Raw genomic sequence first — 17551 nt, 5'->3', positions numbered from 1 at the left:
CTTTCGAGATACCAACATTGTCCAATGGACTTTTCAATTTAGTAAAACAGATCTGACATGTTCGAAAATTGACTGGTATCGTTTAACAACGTCATTCTACTTTCCGAATGTTATACTGTGAATCATTTCTAATCATCGTTTTTTTGAATATTGCCAAGCACAATTAGTGTTCTATCTGTATGTGACTACGCATGACAGTTGTTTAACGCGTATATATGGTTGATAGGTGATATACGTGTCTCGTATAATTTTGATTGGATGATTGTACTTATTTTAACGTGCTTTTTGAATCAAACCTTGCCATATGGCGATAGCATACACTTAATGCGAGATTAATTTATACAAAAGTAACTAGTTTATAATTAGATCGGTGAAATGGCGCCTCAATTGCGAATTTTATCTAATGTCATAGAGGTAACTTTTTATATAGTTTCTATTTTTTTTATTGTCATACGAATTAACTATACAAATGATGCAAATTTGCAGCGTTTAAAAAGTATAAAGGACGATGTAACAGGTCATTTATACGGTGTTATGTACAATAACACATTAACAGTACTGACATTTAGTATAAATTTAACAGACAATGTTGAAGCTAATATAAATCATACAATGTTACAATTACACATGTCAGCAGAAGTATACCTTTGTGGTATTTTGCATGTGGGTCAATGTGAAGAAAAACTTCCTGAAATGTTTCAGGTAAATATATATTAAATATAATTTGCAGTAATGAGAAAATGTATTCGTTTTAATTTATCCTTTTAACAACATAGGACATTGATATTACGGATAATCCATTATTTTTGAAATATACACATGACAATTTAAAGACACAAGCATATTTTTATATCCATTTAAAACTTGAACCTGTTAATGACATAAAAATCATTAATGAAAATGATATTCGTCGAGAATTTATTTACATTAGGTTAAGAGGAAGCCTGCCATTAATTGCACAGAATGATAATATAATAGAAGTATTAGAAGAATCAAAAAAAAATGTAAGTTATCTATATCTCATTAAAACTATTGTATTCTAAATTAATCATTCTATTACAGATTGTATCAGGGAAAGTAGGAATTCATTTTCCATCGAAAAATGCTTTTATCTTTAATAGTGAAAATATTGAGAAAGATATATCTTTAAGAGAAATTTTAAACATATTTGATTCTGAAGGAAATAAAAATATAAAGAAAGATGTGAAACCTACAGGAATAGAGGTATATATTTTAGTGTCTTTCATTGTTGTTCTTTTGATATTCTTAAAAAGAATTATATTAATTTTATTAAACTAACAGAATGCTGTGAATGCTTATATACTTTTAAAAATATCTGGAGACAGACTTCCTGAAGAAAATGTTAGGTATGCTCCAGTACTTCAGTACATAAAACGTAAGGATTTTGATTTGACATGTCTTTCAATATGCAATAAATAAATTCAAACAAATATATTTGTAATATAGGACCATTTAACAGTTTAGAATGTAATTTATTTATTGACACACTGTCATTGGTCAACCTTAATGTAAGCTCAGCAGATCTCTATGGAATATTAGTAGAATCCATGTGCCGAAATATTAAATTGATAGAAAAATGCTTTGAGAATCAATTGCAAAAATCAGAAACATCTATAAAACTTCCACTACCCATACATTTCAAACCTCAAGGTTTTGGACATTTAATCACGGTAGTCTATCCAAGTGGTTATAGTGATAAAGAAACAAGTGAGAGACTTCCTATGTTATGTAAAATTTAAAATTTTGTATGTTTAGATAATATAATATCTGATTAAATTTCAGTGGAATATCGTGAAAATTTACATAAAATTTTGGGATTAAATATGACTAGGCCATATTTTCGTTATGGAAATGCTGTTAAATTTTATAATGATTCACAAACAGAGAGTATACTTATAAATCCTCATGAAGCAATTTCAACGAACGATGGTATGTTGAATGATCACATTATATCATATTATGTTACTATTGTTTAATGTTATCGTAAATTTTTAATCAGATATAATAAACGGTAATCGAAGAGTACAAATTGTACAAGGTTTATATACATATCATCATTATATGCAAGATAATTTTGATGATAATGGTTGGGGATGTGCATATAGGTCTCTACAAACCATTATTTCTTGGTTTAGGTAATTTTAATGATAAAATAAAGCTAAATTTGGTTTAGTTTTATTTAATTGTAACTTAATCATTACAGGTTACAAGGTTACACTGAAATACCAATACCTTCTCATCGTCTAATACAAAAATGTTTAGTTGATATAGGAGATAAACCTTCAAACTTTGTTAATAGTAAACAATGGATTGGTTCTACGGAAGTAGGTTTTGTACTAGAGAGTCTTTTGGATATTAGTGTTAAAGTATTATGTGCATCTACAGGTGAAGAAGTGTCATCATTAGCTCCAAATTTACTGCATCATTTTCAGACGCAGGGTACACCAGTAATGATTGGTAATTGACTCTTTTGTTCTTATAATTAAAAATAATCATTTATTTTCTTTAATTTTATGCATAAATAAATTACAGGTGGAGGAGTGTTAGCACATACAATTTTAGGAATCAGCTATGATCAAATTACTGGAGACGTTAAATTTTTAATTTTGGATCCTCATTACACAGGTTCCGAACATTTGCCAACTATAATAAACAAAGGTTGGTGTGGATGGAAATCAAAAGATTTTTGGAAAAAAGATGCATTTTACAACATGTGTCTTCCTCAGAGGCCAGTATGCATCTGATCGTGTTAAATTAAAAATTTAAGCAAATTGTGCGTAATAATATAATGATAATGCCCAAAAATATTTATTATTAATTAGTGAATTGAATAAATGTAACGTTTGAATCCTATAGATAGTATATATTATATATAAATATGTATTAGATTATATATAATATATACATACATATATATCACGTTAAAATGGACATACAACTTATATAAAATGTATATGCAAATTATATTTTATTATACAAGTATTTCCATATAAAAGTTGATGTCCAAAATTGTTAAGCTGAGAAATATTGTTACTTGTATTTATTTTCACTTTATAATAGCTAATATTAGTTGCATACTGAATGCATTTTGAATATAATGCTATAAACAAGTTGAGAAACATAACATTTAATCTTAAGATGCAAATAATCATTCCAATTTCCTATATTGATATTCTATAGAAGTTGATACTTGTTTGATATCTTTATTCAAACATTTTTATTCTTTTATGATTAGTTTTTACTTTTTGAATTGTTTTTCTTTAGTAGCAACAAATAAAATATATTTTAATTTTTCAAGAAAATGTCAAACGCTAATATTATAAACCAACATTTAAAATATATAAATTATCTATCTTTAGCTCTGGAAAGTCACGTATAAAAATATTTCTTAATATTTTGTAAATTTCAATCATATTAAAGTAACATATGTCACTTGAAAGAAAACATGCTGTTATAATATTATAATTGTTATGTACTATATATTCCTTTAAGGGACAAAAAATTTTGCAGCTATTTGTAAGTTAAAATGTACATTTTGTAACATATATATTACATTTTTTCTATAAATATATTTAAAAAAATGATTTTATTGAAAAAATTTATACAATTTTCTTTGTTATTTAATCAACATTAAATAATTTTTTTATTTTCCACATGCATAAACATTTCTGTTATATAGAAATGAGATAGAAAATAATTCCATTTCCTGTATTTGGTAATAACAATACAACTATTATATAGACAATTTATTTAATATTACATGTTTCCCACAGATTTTTGCAAAATTTGTGCAAAACGACTTGTAATTAAAAGTGAAACGTCTATAAATCTATCAACGCAATTAATTAGGCATGTTTCCGTTCGACTGTCCAATTTGACTCCTGGTTTATCAATACATTTTTCCCAACAAATATCGTTGAATTCGTGAATCTAAAATGTATTAATACCATCAAAAAGTTTTCAGTTACAAAACAATATTATTGATGTGTTCAATATATGTAGTGTATATATGCTGAGCAAGTTAACCTCTCGGACGTGTTGCAATAAATTTTAAATTAGTTAAAATAATTCGTAAATAACAAAAACAATATTTTCAACTTTAAATTATATCACTTTACCTGAGCTTGAATTTGTGCTTTTTGTTTCTCAGCCATAAAAAATTCTTGTAATTCTGTTTCTGCAATCTTATTGCCTTCCATTACATCCTCGGTAGACATTTCTTGAATATATTTTATAGTTTTACAAAATAATTTATTTAATATTTTATAAAATTAATAATATTTTAATCTTTTACGTATGCACGTGGTCTTATTAATTAGATAATCACCAAAATCGTTGTTTACCGGTAAGTATCTAGTATTTTATATTTCTCAATCTAATCTCACAAACTAGGGAGTTACTATATAATTACTAGACTCTATCAAAAATATTTACCTATAATGTTCAGTGATATGTTGAACACAGATAAACATATTTGAAGTATAATAATATGTATTATTTACTTTCTTAATGTATAATAATACAATATAATGTATAATATTTGAAATATAATAATATATAATATATGATTATACAATGGTATCAAATTCAAATTATCAATTTGTAATAACCAAAAAGATATGAAAGATTTATTTAAATAGTTATATATAATTCTTTACTAAAATGTACGAAAATTCAAAACAAAATTTTTTTTTTAATGAAAAAGACAGCATTCTCATTGTATTTGTATATGTACATGCGTATTTGTCCATAAATTTATTTTCAAGGAAATTAATCGCAAATTATACATTTTCATTCGAAAAAAGAAAAAAATTGAAGGTCTTAAAGTTTGATTTTTCAAGTTAAAATTTTTAAAAATTTAAAAATTTTTTTGATGTCACTATGGTCTTATATTGTAGCTTAATTGATATTAAGTAAATAATTATAAAATGAGTGTTAACTACTATATGTGTATATATATGTTAAATTCTTATTAATCTTATTTTTTTGCTATTATAGTTAATTTTTAATAATATTATGCTTTATTTCTATTTATCATTATAATAACGCTTCGTTACGTTCATGACACACGTTTGATTTATTTATTTTTCCTCCTATCTAAGATACTTTTCCTGTGTTTATTACTTAAGTTTTGTTCACTTTCTACATAATTTAAAACATAATTAACTATAAATACGCTCACGATATAAATAATGTACATAATTCATTCATCATTGATTTATAGACAGCTTGATGGCAATAAAAATGCGGCTGCGTATCGATAAATTTATTTCAATTTTAAGAAACTATCTGAAAAATATCATGGATCTTGTAAAATCAACCATTTACCATCGCGCAATGTATACGCGCAACATGTTGTTAAAACATCCACGGTACGAGAAAAGAAGGATTATGTAATTCAAGATTTCAATTCCGTCACAATCGTTAATATTTAACTAATTACCGAATCATTCCAGATGTTACGAGCCTGTTCGTGTATGGCAACGTAAGTAGTTAACTAGCAAGTATACAAGTAAGTGCGTGTGCGAGGATGAGCCGCGGAGATCAACAGTCGAGCATATCACGTGCAATTGATCATGCCACTTGTAGATACGGCCCTGAATGCCGGCTAGGCTGTTAGCCGGCGCGGAACGCAGCGGCGCTGCATTTCAGGAACCATCGTCGACGGCGTCATCACTATCGTAGTAGAATCGTTGCGTTCTAACGATCATATTCCGCTGAGGGAGAGGAACCGAACGGAGTGGAACCGTGTCCTCTGAAGGCACACGTTGGTGCCGTCCGAGGTACGTCAACGTGACGGGCGGTGTGTGCGCGCGTATTTATTTGATTCGTATATAATCATCAACACAATGACCACAACCGTGGAAGACTACTATGACGGTTCCCGGACTTTTTCCTGGCTCGCTGATTTCATCGACGTGCCGATCGACCAGGTGAGAAATGTAACCAAAACCTATATCCTTTTTCTATTTCTCTCACGGGCATCCACCTTTCTTATTTACCTTTCTACCGTCTAAAAGGAGGGCGCATCGATCGAACTTCAGATTACCATGGATATATGTCGTTTTTATTAAGTATCCTTGCAACTGAACTTGATGTGCGAACTCCTGATGATGAGATTTCACAACCTCAAGGTTAAGGTTTGTCACGCTTGGAGTTTCCGAGATAGCAACGAGCTAGTATTCTTCGGCTATTCTTCTCGCATAAAGTAGTTTTGGAGCATGCTTGCTGAATAGTAGAAAGGACAATATTGTGATCGTTGGTTCTACGATTCGAAGATTCTATGATTATGATTAATTATTCGTTAACTAGTTCTCTATACTGTAATTCACGCGGCATGAATTGAATTTATTTTGACAGGGTCTCGTAGTTAAACAATATAAAATATAGTTGCAGATTCTGTTGCAAAGTCTGTTCACATACACGATTTGATTTCTTTCTCGTGTACACATTTGTTCTAACTGTATGTAACTTATCAAATAATTTCAAATAAAAGATGATCCGGTTTTAATATTTTTAGGACACATAATTTAGCGTTGAAAAATGAACGAGGTATATAAATATATGGTGTGACAAGAAAATTAAAAATAGCTTCTCTCGGATATATTGTATACTGTGTAGGAATGTTTCGACGTTTATCCAACTAGCGAGCATGCGATTCCTATGTGTTTTGTTTTCTCGATAAGATCAAGTTCGTGCATGGTCTGGAACTGTTTCATTGTTGCGAACGATGTTAAAGGTCTCGTGCTGCGATAAAATTATCAGTAAAAAATATACAAAAAATCACGCTGTACTTGGAAGAAATTTCGTGAAAGTAATAGGCGTCATCGCACTATGAAATATGTGCACTCTGTAAATAGAATGACCGAATGAATGTATTCGGGGACAATCTATGTTGCACGAGTTTTGTATCAGATGCAACAGTTGGGAAAAACTGAGAGTACAACGTGGACCGATTTCACATAAGCAACGAACATTCACCGTATACTGGTTGTTTAGAAAGTAAATATTTTACTTCCGAGGATTAGCAGTAAAATTTGCGGAACATCTGCAAATGAAATCTATATAATACGGTGATTATTTACATATAACAATATTTATAATAAGGTGGATGGAACTAGCAATAAATGCTAAATTATTATTAGTAAATGATTACTAAATCTATAAAATTGTGAGGAGCGGTTAATTTATGAAATTAGGCTGAATCAAAAGTAATTGAAGATTTTGATAATAAAGATAGTAAAAATTTATATACTACTTAAATATGTAATCATTCATGTGTCAATCAGATTAAATTATATTCATTTGTAGGCACTTCGCGAGATTGACGAGCACAAATAAATCGGAGACGTGTATTCTAAAGGTGTCAGTCAGGCTATCCCTTTTTGCTGGTTGAACGGTAGTAATTGTATCCTGAAAATTGCCGTGCAGTAACGAGGAGCGTGTGCAATTTTGTAGTTGTTGAATAGTTCGAAAGGAGCCGTTTCAAACGGCGTTTCTCGGCGTTATTTTTAGAGTGTCTCTTTTTTCCCCATTATTTTCATTCATAGCACGTTAGAGTACAATGTATAGTAAATGAATTTCAAACGATTGGCTGTAATATCGCGACCACGATAGGCAGAATAATCATTAACAACGATAAAACTATTCCACAGGAATAATCTTATCTACGATTATGTTACAAAGTTAATGGTAGCTTAGATCTTAACCATTAAGTTCTCTTTCATTTCGATAATTGCCAATTATAATTATATTATTTTGCAAAAAGTGCGCAAACGTTCGAAATTGTTGGGCCACATAAACTTTAATCGCTTGTTAATACTTATGTCCGTTTGCTCGCATTTTCCATTTGCGAGTCGAATTTGTACAAATTATGTTCACGCAGAAATATTTCATCAATAAGGTCACATAGATATAAATATGTAATCTCGGTAGTGAAAGGGAAAAGATGAAACGCACTATGTATCGGTATGTATTTCTATCTATACAAGACGTTGTGACCTGTTGTCACTGCTTAATTTTAGAGCTACGTGACATACTTGAACGTCATCGATTTGAAACAATGCAATTCGGTGCGAGGAACGTATAAAAGAAAGGGGTTCGTTGTCGAGTTCACAGTTCAATCTCTTCATTTTCCCAATTGAATTTGCAATTAATTCAATGATTAAGCAATGTGACAAGCGATACGATCGTTCAACTCATAATATTGATAATTACTAATTGTAATGAATGTAAGAAGATCAGAGCGTAAACTAGTAAAAAAAAAGTAGTACAAGCTGGTATAAAATTAGTACAAAAAAAGGAGAAAAAAAAAAGAAGAATAAATAATGCGTAATTGTTTTTCCACGACTAGTAATGGCGCGATAATAATTGCGCGTGATTCATTCAGCATCGCTTGAATATAACACGATGACCCTGTTTCATAGTTGCTAATTTCACTGATCCGTTTACAATGTAGCGAGGAACAGGATTTTAACTCCGACGCGACATCTGTGTAAAGGTGTGATCGAGAAACGGTTATGCTATATATAAAATGCATTTTTACGATTGGTTCTTGGTAAAGAAATCTATTGAAAACCAGGTTTCAACGCGTCTCGAGGAATACGTAACACGTGCATAATTATTTCTCTATTTTTGAAAAGCGACGCTAGTTGGTTTCTATTTCGTTTCGATGGATTTTTAACCACTCACATAAGATCACATGTCTCAGGTGTAATACATAGACCTACAGATTGATGAAAAACAGTTTGTTTGGTTTATAATCTTCGTACAGGAAAAGTATTTGAATATTTTAACAAAATTATATATATATATATATATATATATATATGCGTTATATAATGCTTTTTGATATTTTATCATCTTTATGATAAGATACGAGTTTTATGATTATATTTAGATTGATTTTGAAATTTAACTTTTCCAGAACCAAATTTTTTTTGCGTTCTGCGAGAAGAATTGTTTCTTTTTACTAAGATTATTTTTCCGAGTGATTTTGTAAAGAACGTACAATGCACAAAAATTTTAGTTATGATTTATGTGTAATAATTGTGAAACAACTGGCTCTAAGTTGATAAATAACAAAGCACCGATAAATAGACTCATGATTCGAATCTATGTGTTAGATATTCAGACTGACTAATATCTCTTATTTTTTTCTATGATTTTGTCGACGTAACGATTCGTACAACGATAATATCGCGCATTTTAGAACATTTAATTGGCAGTTAGCGCCACTCTAATGCTTTACTCAGGTGTATTTGTTTCCATTTTTGTTCCATATAACACGTGATAAATTAGCATTAACATTAACATTTATTCCATACAACACGTGAATAATTTAAAATTATAAAAACATGCTACATATATTTCTTTCAACGTCGAGATTTGAATAATATTCAAATTTCTTTATTTACATAATAAACGAATGGTCATCTTCCTACGCAAGACATTGAATATTAAACTATTGCAGCAAGTAAGGTCTTTTATTATGTACTATGGTTATCATTTCACATATTTACTAACATTAGTGGTTATTAATAAATAACAACAAAGATAATAAATTCATTTACTGAGATACTATTGTATCTTGATAGTAAATATCTACTCGACGTAACAGATTATTAATGAATGACGAATCGAAAGTCTTGTTACGTATACGTGCACATTCCGCTTTGCAATAATAGATTGTCACATATACTTAGATTCACGCTGATGATCACTATAATAAATCAAACATGATTCTTCTTAATTTTTCTCGATGTCATTGGAAGAGAAGTGAATATCAATGTAATTTCGTAATAATTTCTGGCTTTGAGCGTTGCAAAGTATATTTACATAACATGTATCCTTATTGTTTTTAGTTGATCGAAAAATTTGATTCGTTGATTTCAGTACAATTATCGCGGTATTTATCAGAAATATTTATTATGTCATTATTTTTGAATCGAGTGGAATATAGATTATTCCAGTCGTAATCTAACTATTCCAAAGTACTCCGAATCGTGAAGATATTGAAATTCGATACTCTCAAAATTGAATCTTTATTTTTGGACAATAAGTTTCGCCTAATTTTGAGCCATGGAATTCTCGAATTTCATCGATCACGGCGCACGTGGACTAAAATAGTAGTTAACGAAATCGGCGAAAGATAAAACTGCAGCCAGTCACGATTCGCTCGCAACAAGGTGCACGCGAGGTGTAGTATAATTTGCATAGTGTAGCTACGAATAAACGAGCAGAGATCATTGGCCTCTGGCGAACCAAGACTACCGTGTCCAGCGTGATCTGTTCATCTTGGACCCTCGCATCTCCGTGGGTCAATCGTCATTGATACGAAACAAATTAATTTGAGAGTCGCCTGCAAAGTGCATGGAAATTGTTCATCTACATAATGCATACATTTTTTTATGTGAACACGTTTGCGTAAAAATGCGCATTTATCTAGATACAGCATTCTTAAGTAATTAATTCTGACGAGAATAATTTTTTTTATTATTTTTATTATAATTGCTAATTAAGCTTTATAATTCACCAGGTAAGTCTGCGTTAATAACGCATTGAGATTGAAACTCTAAAACCTAACAATAATTTTGAATGCCATTGGTGAAATTTTGAGAATGACGATGCTGTCTGGATAATTGTAGTTTGAAGTTAAGAAAAATTTTTGGTCGTACAACGTTTAGACACATTTGAGATCACATATAAGCCCCGCGACTCTCCATACTCTGTCAATAAACTTTCATTTCAACTCGCAATTTCATACTTTCGTTTCTCTCTGCTGCAAGTTAGCGACTCGGCAGTTTCACGTATTTTTCTTCTTATTTCACTTTTACTTGCGGCATCGATTCATTGTCGATCGAATTTCTAATTTGTCATTTTGCCAACGTTTTATAACTCGAATGAATCATCTTGAACAGTAAACAGTTTTTCAACAGATACCAATGCAGCATAATAAATTAGAATAATAAATTAATATCTTTATACCTAGATACCACGTGAAATGAAATCGCGCTCCAACGATATTGTTCTCTGAGAGTGCAGTTTCTATGTCGTTGCCTTAAGAAAAAGGAAAGTGATACCACTTCTATAAATTTCTTCAACGTATGAATAATTAACGCTCACGTTTGCATCCTTTGTTTATTTTTAACTGCGAGAAATTCATCGTTAGAACTAAAATATTTCTAAACATGGTATACATGGAATACAAAAATTCCCGATCGTATTAAAAACAAATTAACATCGTAAAAACAAATTATTGCGTCCAATATTTTTAAAGTGTTGTATTTAACATTTCTACCATGGGCAATCAAGATGACTTTCTCGTGTCTTCCGCTCGAGTTTGTCGTCGCTAACTATGTGAGATTTCCCCAGTTGTTCGACGTTTCCTCTTCGACGAACCTCTAATTGGGTGCTTGGAAATCCTGATACCGTATTTTGTTAGTTAGAGACGCAAGAAAATACTAACTGTTTATAATCTTCATTTGTCTTTGCACAAGAACATCAGAAACTGTTGCAAACATTCGAGTAACTGTTCCAGAGAACGTGATCCGCGATACAAGCGTTCAAGTTTACGTACCGTTACTTTAATTGCTTTCTCGTATCGTTGCTGTAACCTACTTTTTGATTTCTGCGAAAAAAGAAAGAAACGTACGATAAAAAGTGAAAACAGAGAGAAGAAGAAAGTGGGCTCTTCGCGTGTATAAGGGAAAAAAAAGTGTGAAAAGGAAGTAGTTTTATTGTATCAGTTGGTGTTTCATTGTTTTCTTAAGATGCGATGTGAACCAGATTACAGACAGGTTCTTAATTATTTCTGAGACGTTGGATTTCACGTGCTCGTTTGTTCCATAACGCTTCAATTTAGTCATTTGTGAACAGGACACTCTAAACTCTAATTAGGGCTTGGAGGACCAATTAAGCCATTCAGGAAGTTGATGAACTGTTTCCCCGCGAGTCTTCAAGCTGATACTCTCTGTGATACTATTGACTTCAAAAAAAAAAGAAAAAATAATTACTATCGTACGAATAGGATATTTTGAAATAGATATTTAATGAAATAGAAAAAAATAATTTTGAAGAAAGTAAAAATACTTTAACGTAGCAGTATTTGTTAAGATTTTCTATTTTTTTATTTCCTATAAAAATCTACGAAGATGAACTTTTTTCTTTCTACGCATTTTACATATTTTATTAATATGTCGAGCATCGTGTGAGCCATTGATATTAAAATACGTATGATATCGTGATGTTTGCGCCCACGACGTATTAAAAATGACCAGCGATATCAAAAATTAATCACGAGTGCTTCGCTTTATTAAGATATCCTATATCAGACAAGTTATTTATGTAATTCTCGTAACTCACTCTGAATTATTCTACACGTATCATTCAATTTTGAACTGTATCATGTGAAAATAGATTTTTGCTGTAGAAAAAGGGCACGAAAAATTCATTCAACAGTCAACACATTGAAGATCCACAATTGTACTTCTCTTTTTTTTATTTTGAGCAAAAAAGAAAAAAACAGAACTTGTCTAATTTAAAATATATTTTTTCCTCTCAGAGAGTGCTACACCAAACTCTGTAATTTTATTTTCGAAAGCCTCGCAAAGGCGAAAAATCGATGGGCAACCGATTGATAGAGCAGACTCTCCATCCGAACACCGTGTTCCTTAAATAGATCGCATAAATAATTTCACTATTTTTAACGGGGCGTATAAACGAATGAAAGACCCATAATGTGGCTCCAATGGAAACGTTTCAATGATCGTATAAATATGTGTTATCACGACATTCGACGATAAATATGCGTATGCAGAATTCGCTCTCTATAATCAGTTAATCACGGAAAGCTGCTCTAACGAGGTTGAAGGCAACTCTGCACGCGATCCAAGAATCAATCACGTAAGTGATCTCTAAGTAAGTTGGTCGTGTTATCGCGTTTCCATCGGCCACGGACGAACCTTTGTTGGTCAGTATACCGCAGGAATGTAACGACGAACGAAATGGAGAAAGTATTTTCTGATCTCGATTGAGAAATGGTCAGGAATCACGAAGAGAATCCAAAAGAAGGATAATCCGAATGAATGTAAATATGATTTAAAAGGGTAGTTGAAGGATTCCTTAGGTCGATTTAGGGTAGATATAGCCATTTGTGGGACTTTATGTTTTTCTTGATAGCGCAGAACAGAGAAATTATATATACTATATGCTTCTTATCGTGGAAGTTTTCTTTATAAAGAAAATATTTGATTTATTCAAAATTATTACTGCTACTGTTGGTATAATTAATTTTGTAGATTCGTTAGATTCTCATGAGACGACACATACTAGATAGTTATTAAATGATGAACATACAACTGATATAAACTGTGTCCTTCTGATTGGAGCCAGACAAAATTCTTCGAGGAAAAATACGAATGTCAGGGCTTGTTCTTCTGTAGATGGTAGTTATTTTATTCCATGCATCGATTATTAAAAATATCGTGTCAGTAGCTGATCAACAATAAGAATATTTCGCGCAAAATTCTGAAAATTCAGCAAAACCACGTTGGCCGGTGTCTAAAAGATTTTATCGAAGTGTCAGTGCCGTTATTTGCGCACAGCATTAACGAGTAGTATCATCATGCAAGCGTCATTATTACAAAATGCAAGAAAAGTGATATTTTCAGTAAATAGGAAGAGAGAAACAAGTAGGGAAAAATTGCATTGCACGTCTTCGAATAAAGAAACGATAAAACGCGTAATACTGACGAATCGTTTTTGAGCGACAGTATTATTGTGTTCGATAGTTTATCTTCATCAAGTGATTGGTCGAAGGGCGGGATAAAATTGCCGACGATAACCGAGAAAATAACGTTTCTGCGAACGTTCTGTTTTTAGGTTAATGCGCAACCATCAATTTCATTTTCCGCAATTTGTTTTGCTTCCGCGTGAATTTTTCTTACATCTTTCCGTATCCTTCGCGTCGTCATGTTGTTTTGCCAAGAAATTCTAACTTTGAACTTGTCGCTGAACTGAATTTTTATGAAACGAATAATTGAATATTTTATGAAACGAATAATTGAATATTTTACTGCACAGGTGCAGCGTGTGCAGCTCTTGTTGATTTTATGCAGAATATGAACGAATGTTGGTTAGTGTAATTCTTGCAACGATTGCATGTGAACGACGTTCTAGCTTCAGTAGTTTTTATTCTCTGTATCACACATAACGAGAATATATGCGTAGAAAATGAATTGCCTGCCTCGATGTTTCAATAAATAGTTTTTAACATTTAAGTAAATAATTTGCAAAATCTGACAGAAAGGTTCATTCGCGTGTATATTTTTAGAAAAGCACAACACATGGATATGATACATACAAATATAGAAAATGTAATTTCTAAATTATATTCGTAAGATTTCTTCCTGAAATAAATATTTCTAATTGCGAGAATTGTTGTTTCTTCCTCGATCCTTTTTTAGTAACAAATAATTCATAAATATTCGTCTCTCGTTACCTGATCATTATTAATTTCAATCCAAATATACAAGACTACTTGTTGAGATGGACAGATCTTTTTTACACTCAAAATTTCAATTGTTTGCAATTGATTGAAAGCAGATATGACTGACCGTTTAAAAGGGTATTCTAGTATTAACTTTTGAAAAAATTGCATACTCTTAAAGGACATAGTTTCGAAAATACATCTCTGTAACCCTACATGTGAACTCCTAAAATTAACGAAGTTATGGTTGTTTGAAAGACGCGACGACCAGCGTCATTGTTACCGCAATACTAAACTTTAAAGGCATTTTTCTGGAAACTATGTTTTTCAGAACGGTGTCCATGATATCTCAAAATCTACTTGACCAATTGACTCAAAATTTTAAGTACGCATTTAGTACATGTGACTATAGCCTCTACCAGAATCGACCAAAAAATTTTATTTTTTATATTTTTTTAGGCTTCCGAAGTTTAACAGAAACATGCAAAAATCGATAATCGAACTTCAAAGTATCGCCACTTTTTTATATAATTACCGACTTTTTTCTCTTGTTTTGGTACCTGCTATAGCCAAACTCATGCTAATTAAGGAACATTCACGTTTTGGCCGGTATCATGGACACCGTGAGACGACCATTCTTAAAAGCGACTATGTATGTTTGAGAGTATGCATTGCCACTAATTTTAACTTTTTTTTGTCCCAAAAAATCTTAAAAAGTCGTTGAAATACGTAGAAATAAATCTTGTCAATTCGACTTACAAAAGGTGTAATAGTTTCTTTGCAAAAAAATTCCCTAACAAAGTTAAAAGAAACACACACACACTAGAACACCCCCTTAAGGCCTCCGCGTATCGATGTATATTTCAATTACGATACGACCGAGTGTAAAGCGGCATTTATCGCAATAACAACGACGCGATGAAGTTACAGTCACGTGCACTTATATCGGTACTCCTCAATTGGTCATTCGAACATCGAACGACCGCATATCGGACGATGTTCGCATAGATAATGGCGCTTACGATATTACGATATGCCCACGATGTGACGACTTGGAACGATTGTCGAGGTCAAATCTTTTTTGTTGCTGCACTCTTTATAACATCGAGCACTCGCCGGGTTATATATAAATTATTGGCTTGGAAAATGTTCTTTTTCTTTTTTCGTAGCTAGCGTAGTCAGAGACCCAGTTTATCCTCTCACGAGAGAATAGCTTTCATACATTTCACAACCGCGTCACTATCTCCAGGATTGTTCGTGAAGTTTGAAATTAATTATAAACGCGATCAGTTCTGCTTAATTATCGCTGTTGATTAACTTTCGCGCCGGTTTGTAACAATCTTCCAGTCGTTCGATGTTTGGCAACTTGTTTGCGTTTGATTGTCTTTGCAGAAAATTAAAGTGTAATGTATTTCATTCTTAAATACATTTATCTCGTTGTACGTATGTTTCTTTTTTTTTTTTTTTTTTTTTTTTTTTTTTTTTTATAAGTAACTGTGTTTTTCTTTTCGTTCAACAAAGTAGAAAGGAGGTGTCTTGCATAATAAGCTGACGTTGCAGTTTAGATTTGCGCTAATCCACGAAATTGTGTTATCAAGAAAAATATTCGACGCGTATTGTTCTAAAGTCATATCAAACGAAATAAACGGACAGAGCCGCCTTTGTTGCTGGGTATCATCCATTATATTACCGTGCACTATACGTGTATTCCAGTAACTGTAACCTCATTACTCGCAAGCTCGGCTATCAAGCGCACTGGCTCAATTCTAAACGTTTATCATTCGCACTGAATGCAGCGAAAGTTCATTCGCACTCGGCAGGTTCGTTTACCCTTATCCTTGGGACGAAAAAACATTGCACAACACAATTCACTGTTAATTAATTTATTGTTATGTGTTTAATTGAAATGGAATCTCTTAACATATAATATATCTAATTAGACAAGTACTCGGTGGATTAAGTACAATAGAATTAAGATAACAAATGCATAGCTCAAATAAATAAAAATAATTAAATGCAATCAATAATCATTAATCAGACTGCGGATGGGAATTTATAGGAAAAATGCGCGGAATGCGTGTAATATCCAAATGTGTAATATCTTGAAGTGCTCGAAACGGAGCGCTTGTCATAATCAGGAGATGAATTGCTGCGATAATTCGAACAAATTATCAAGGATACAGAGATCAATAGATCAATAATTTCACGATTCGAAACAACTTAAATAATTTTTTCGAAATTATATTACGGAATCTCTTCTCCTCTAACAAGTAGAAAACGTTTGGAACATCAAAGCCTTCTGTTTATCGCTGCAAACTCTCTCCGTTCGTACATCTTCTCAGTAATCAAAATTTCGATAAAAAAGAGTCCGCAGTCTGATTCGTGAGTCGCGCGCCACGATCTTAATATCCCATTTCCTCCGACTCGACGTCATTCACATCGCGCCTGAATCTGAACCCACCCTGCACACCGAAAGTAGGCGATATTCTGCCTCCGGGAAACCGTTGAGCCCCACCAAATCCACCAATGTGCCCGTTTTTGAAGTCACGGTCGAAAGTGAGGCCTCCGTGCGGCTGAGCAGACTGTCCTGAACGAATGTTCATTCCACCGTACGCGTCCGTCCTCCATCCATTTTTCTCGTGGATGTGTTGTTTGTAGTCGATGTCTAAAGACGGGCGACGATCCGGTCCGCCTATGGGTTTCGTTGCAGTAACGACCACAGATCCTTTGCTATCATCTCGTCGGAAACGAGGCGAGCCCTGGCAAGGGAAAAAGAAAGAAAAAATATCGGTTAACATGTTAAATAACGTATGAAATTAATATAATGTTAATTAATATATTATTAATATCGGATTAATGAGAGAAGGAATTTGAAATGAGGAGGTGGTATGTTGGAGATTATCGAAAACAAGAGGTGACGAAAGAGTAATTTGTAAGAGTAATTTGGAATGTTGATATTTATATATTTGATGTAACAATTGCATCAAATTTATATTATATTATATTTCACATAGCTGATATTTGAGAAGTGACGAAAGAGTT

At 32.1% G+C, this 17551-nt stretch overlaps 4 protein-coding genes across 7 annotated transcripts in view; 2 read left to right on the top strand and 2 right to left on the bottom strand.

Moving 5' to 3' along the window:
- Positions 1–104: 104 nt before the first annotated feature.
- Positions 105–2787, top strand: LOC122527408 (ufm1-specific protease 2). Of its 2 annotated transcripts, XR_006306336.1 has the most exons (11): positions 105–414; positions 487–702; positions 777–1004; positions 1063–1224; positions 1303–1396; positions 1468–1728; positions 1804–1950; positions 2021–2156; positions 2225–2345; positions 2407–2478; positions 2554–2787. XR_006306336.1 is itself a non-coding variant. In XM_043651574.1 (10 exons), exons 1-10 carry the CDS (start codon positions 376–378, stop codon positions 2763–2765), a joined length of 1749 nt encoding a protein of 582 aa, XP_043507509.1. In that variant the 5' UTR covers positions 112–375; the 3' UTR covers positions 2766–2787. The 2 variants fall into 2 exon arrangements, 1 of the variants encoding a protein (XP_043507509.1); XM_043651574.1 differs by having other exon boundaries at positions 112–414; positions 2225–2478.
- A 928-nt stretch (positions 2788–3715) lies between these two features.
- Positions 3716–4415, bottom strand: LOC122527436 (mitochondrial import inner membrane translocase subunit Tim8). 3 transcript variants are annotated; one of them, XM_043651637.1, is made up of 3 exons: positions 4349–4415; positions 4140–4240; positions 3716–3951 (listed from the first exon to the last, which is right to left on the bottom strand). In XM_043651637.1, the coding sequence occupies exons 2-3, from the start codon at positions 4236–4238 to the stop codon at positions 3778–3780; spliced, it is 273 nt and encodes a 90-aa protein (XP_043507572.1). In that variant the 5' UTR covers positions 4239–4240; positions 4349–4415; the 3' UTR covers positions 3716–3777. The 3 variants fall into 3 exon arrangements, with proteins under 3 accessions (XP_043507572.1, XP_043507571.1, XP_043507570.1); XM_043651636.1 differs by having other exon boundaries at positions 4140–4261; positions 4349–4413; XM_043651635.1 differs by having other exon boundaries at positions 4140–4356.
- Positions 4416–5659: 1244 nt separating this feature from the next.
- The window catches only part of LOC122527433 (lysophospholipid acyltransferase 1), a 22615-nt gene continuing 10723 nt past the window's right edge, over positions 5660–17551 (top strand). Inside the window, exon 1 of the mRNA XM_043651632.1 lies at positions 5660–5954. Coding sequence (XP_043507567.1) covers positions 5871–5954 — 84 coding nt within the window. The 5' untranslated portion in view covers positions 5660–5870. The remainder of the gene's footprint in view (positions 5955–17551) is intronic.
- Positions 16377–17551, bottom strand: part of LOC122527435 (hymenoptaecin-like) — a 2478-nt gene continuing 1303 nt past the window's right edge. The window contains exon 2 of the mRNA XM_043651634.1: positions 16377–17268. Within this exon, the coding sequence (XP_043507569.1) occupies positions 16912–17268 (357 nt within the window). The 3' untranslated portion in view covers positions 16377–16911. The remainder of the gene's footprint in view (positions 17269–17551) is intronic.

Source organism: Frieseomelitta varia, unplaced genomic scaffold (assembly GCF_011392965.1).
Source record: "Frieseomelitta varia isolate USP_RPSP 00005682 unplaced genomic scaffold, Fvar_1.2 scaffold_217, whole genome shotgun sequence".
In the NCBI taxonomy this organism is placed as follows: Eukaryota; Metazoa; Arthropoda; class Insecta; order Hymenoptera; family Apidae; genus Frieseomelitta; species Frieseomelitta varia.
Note: the sequence above shows the minus strand (reverse complement) of the source record. Positions and strands in the feature narration are given on the sequence as shown.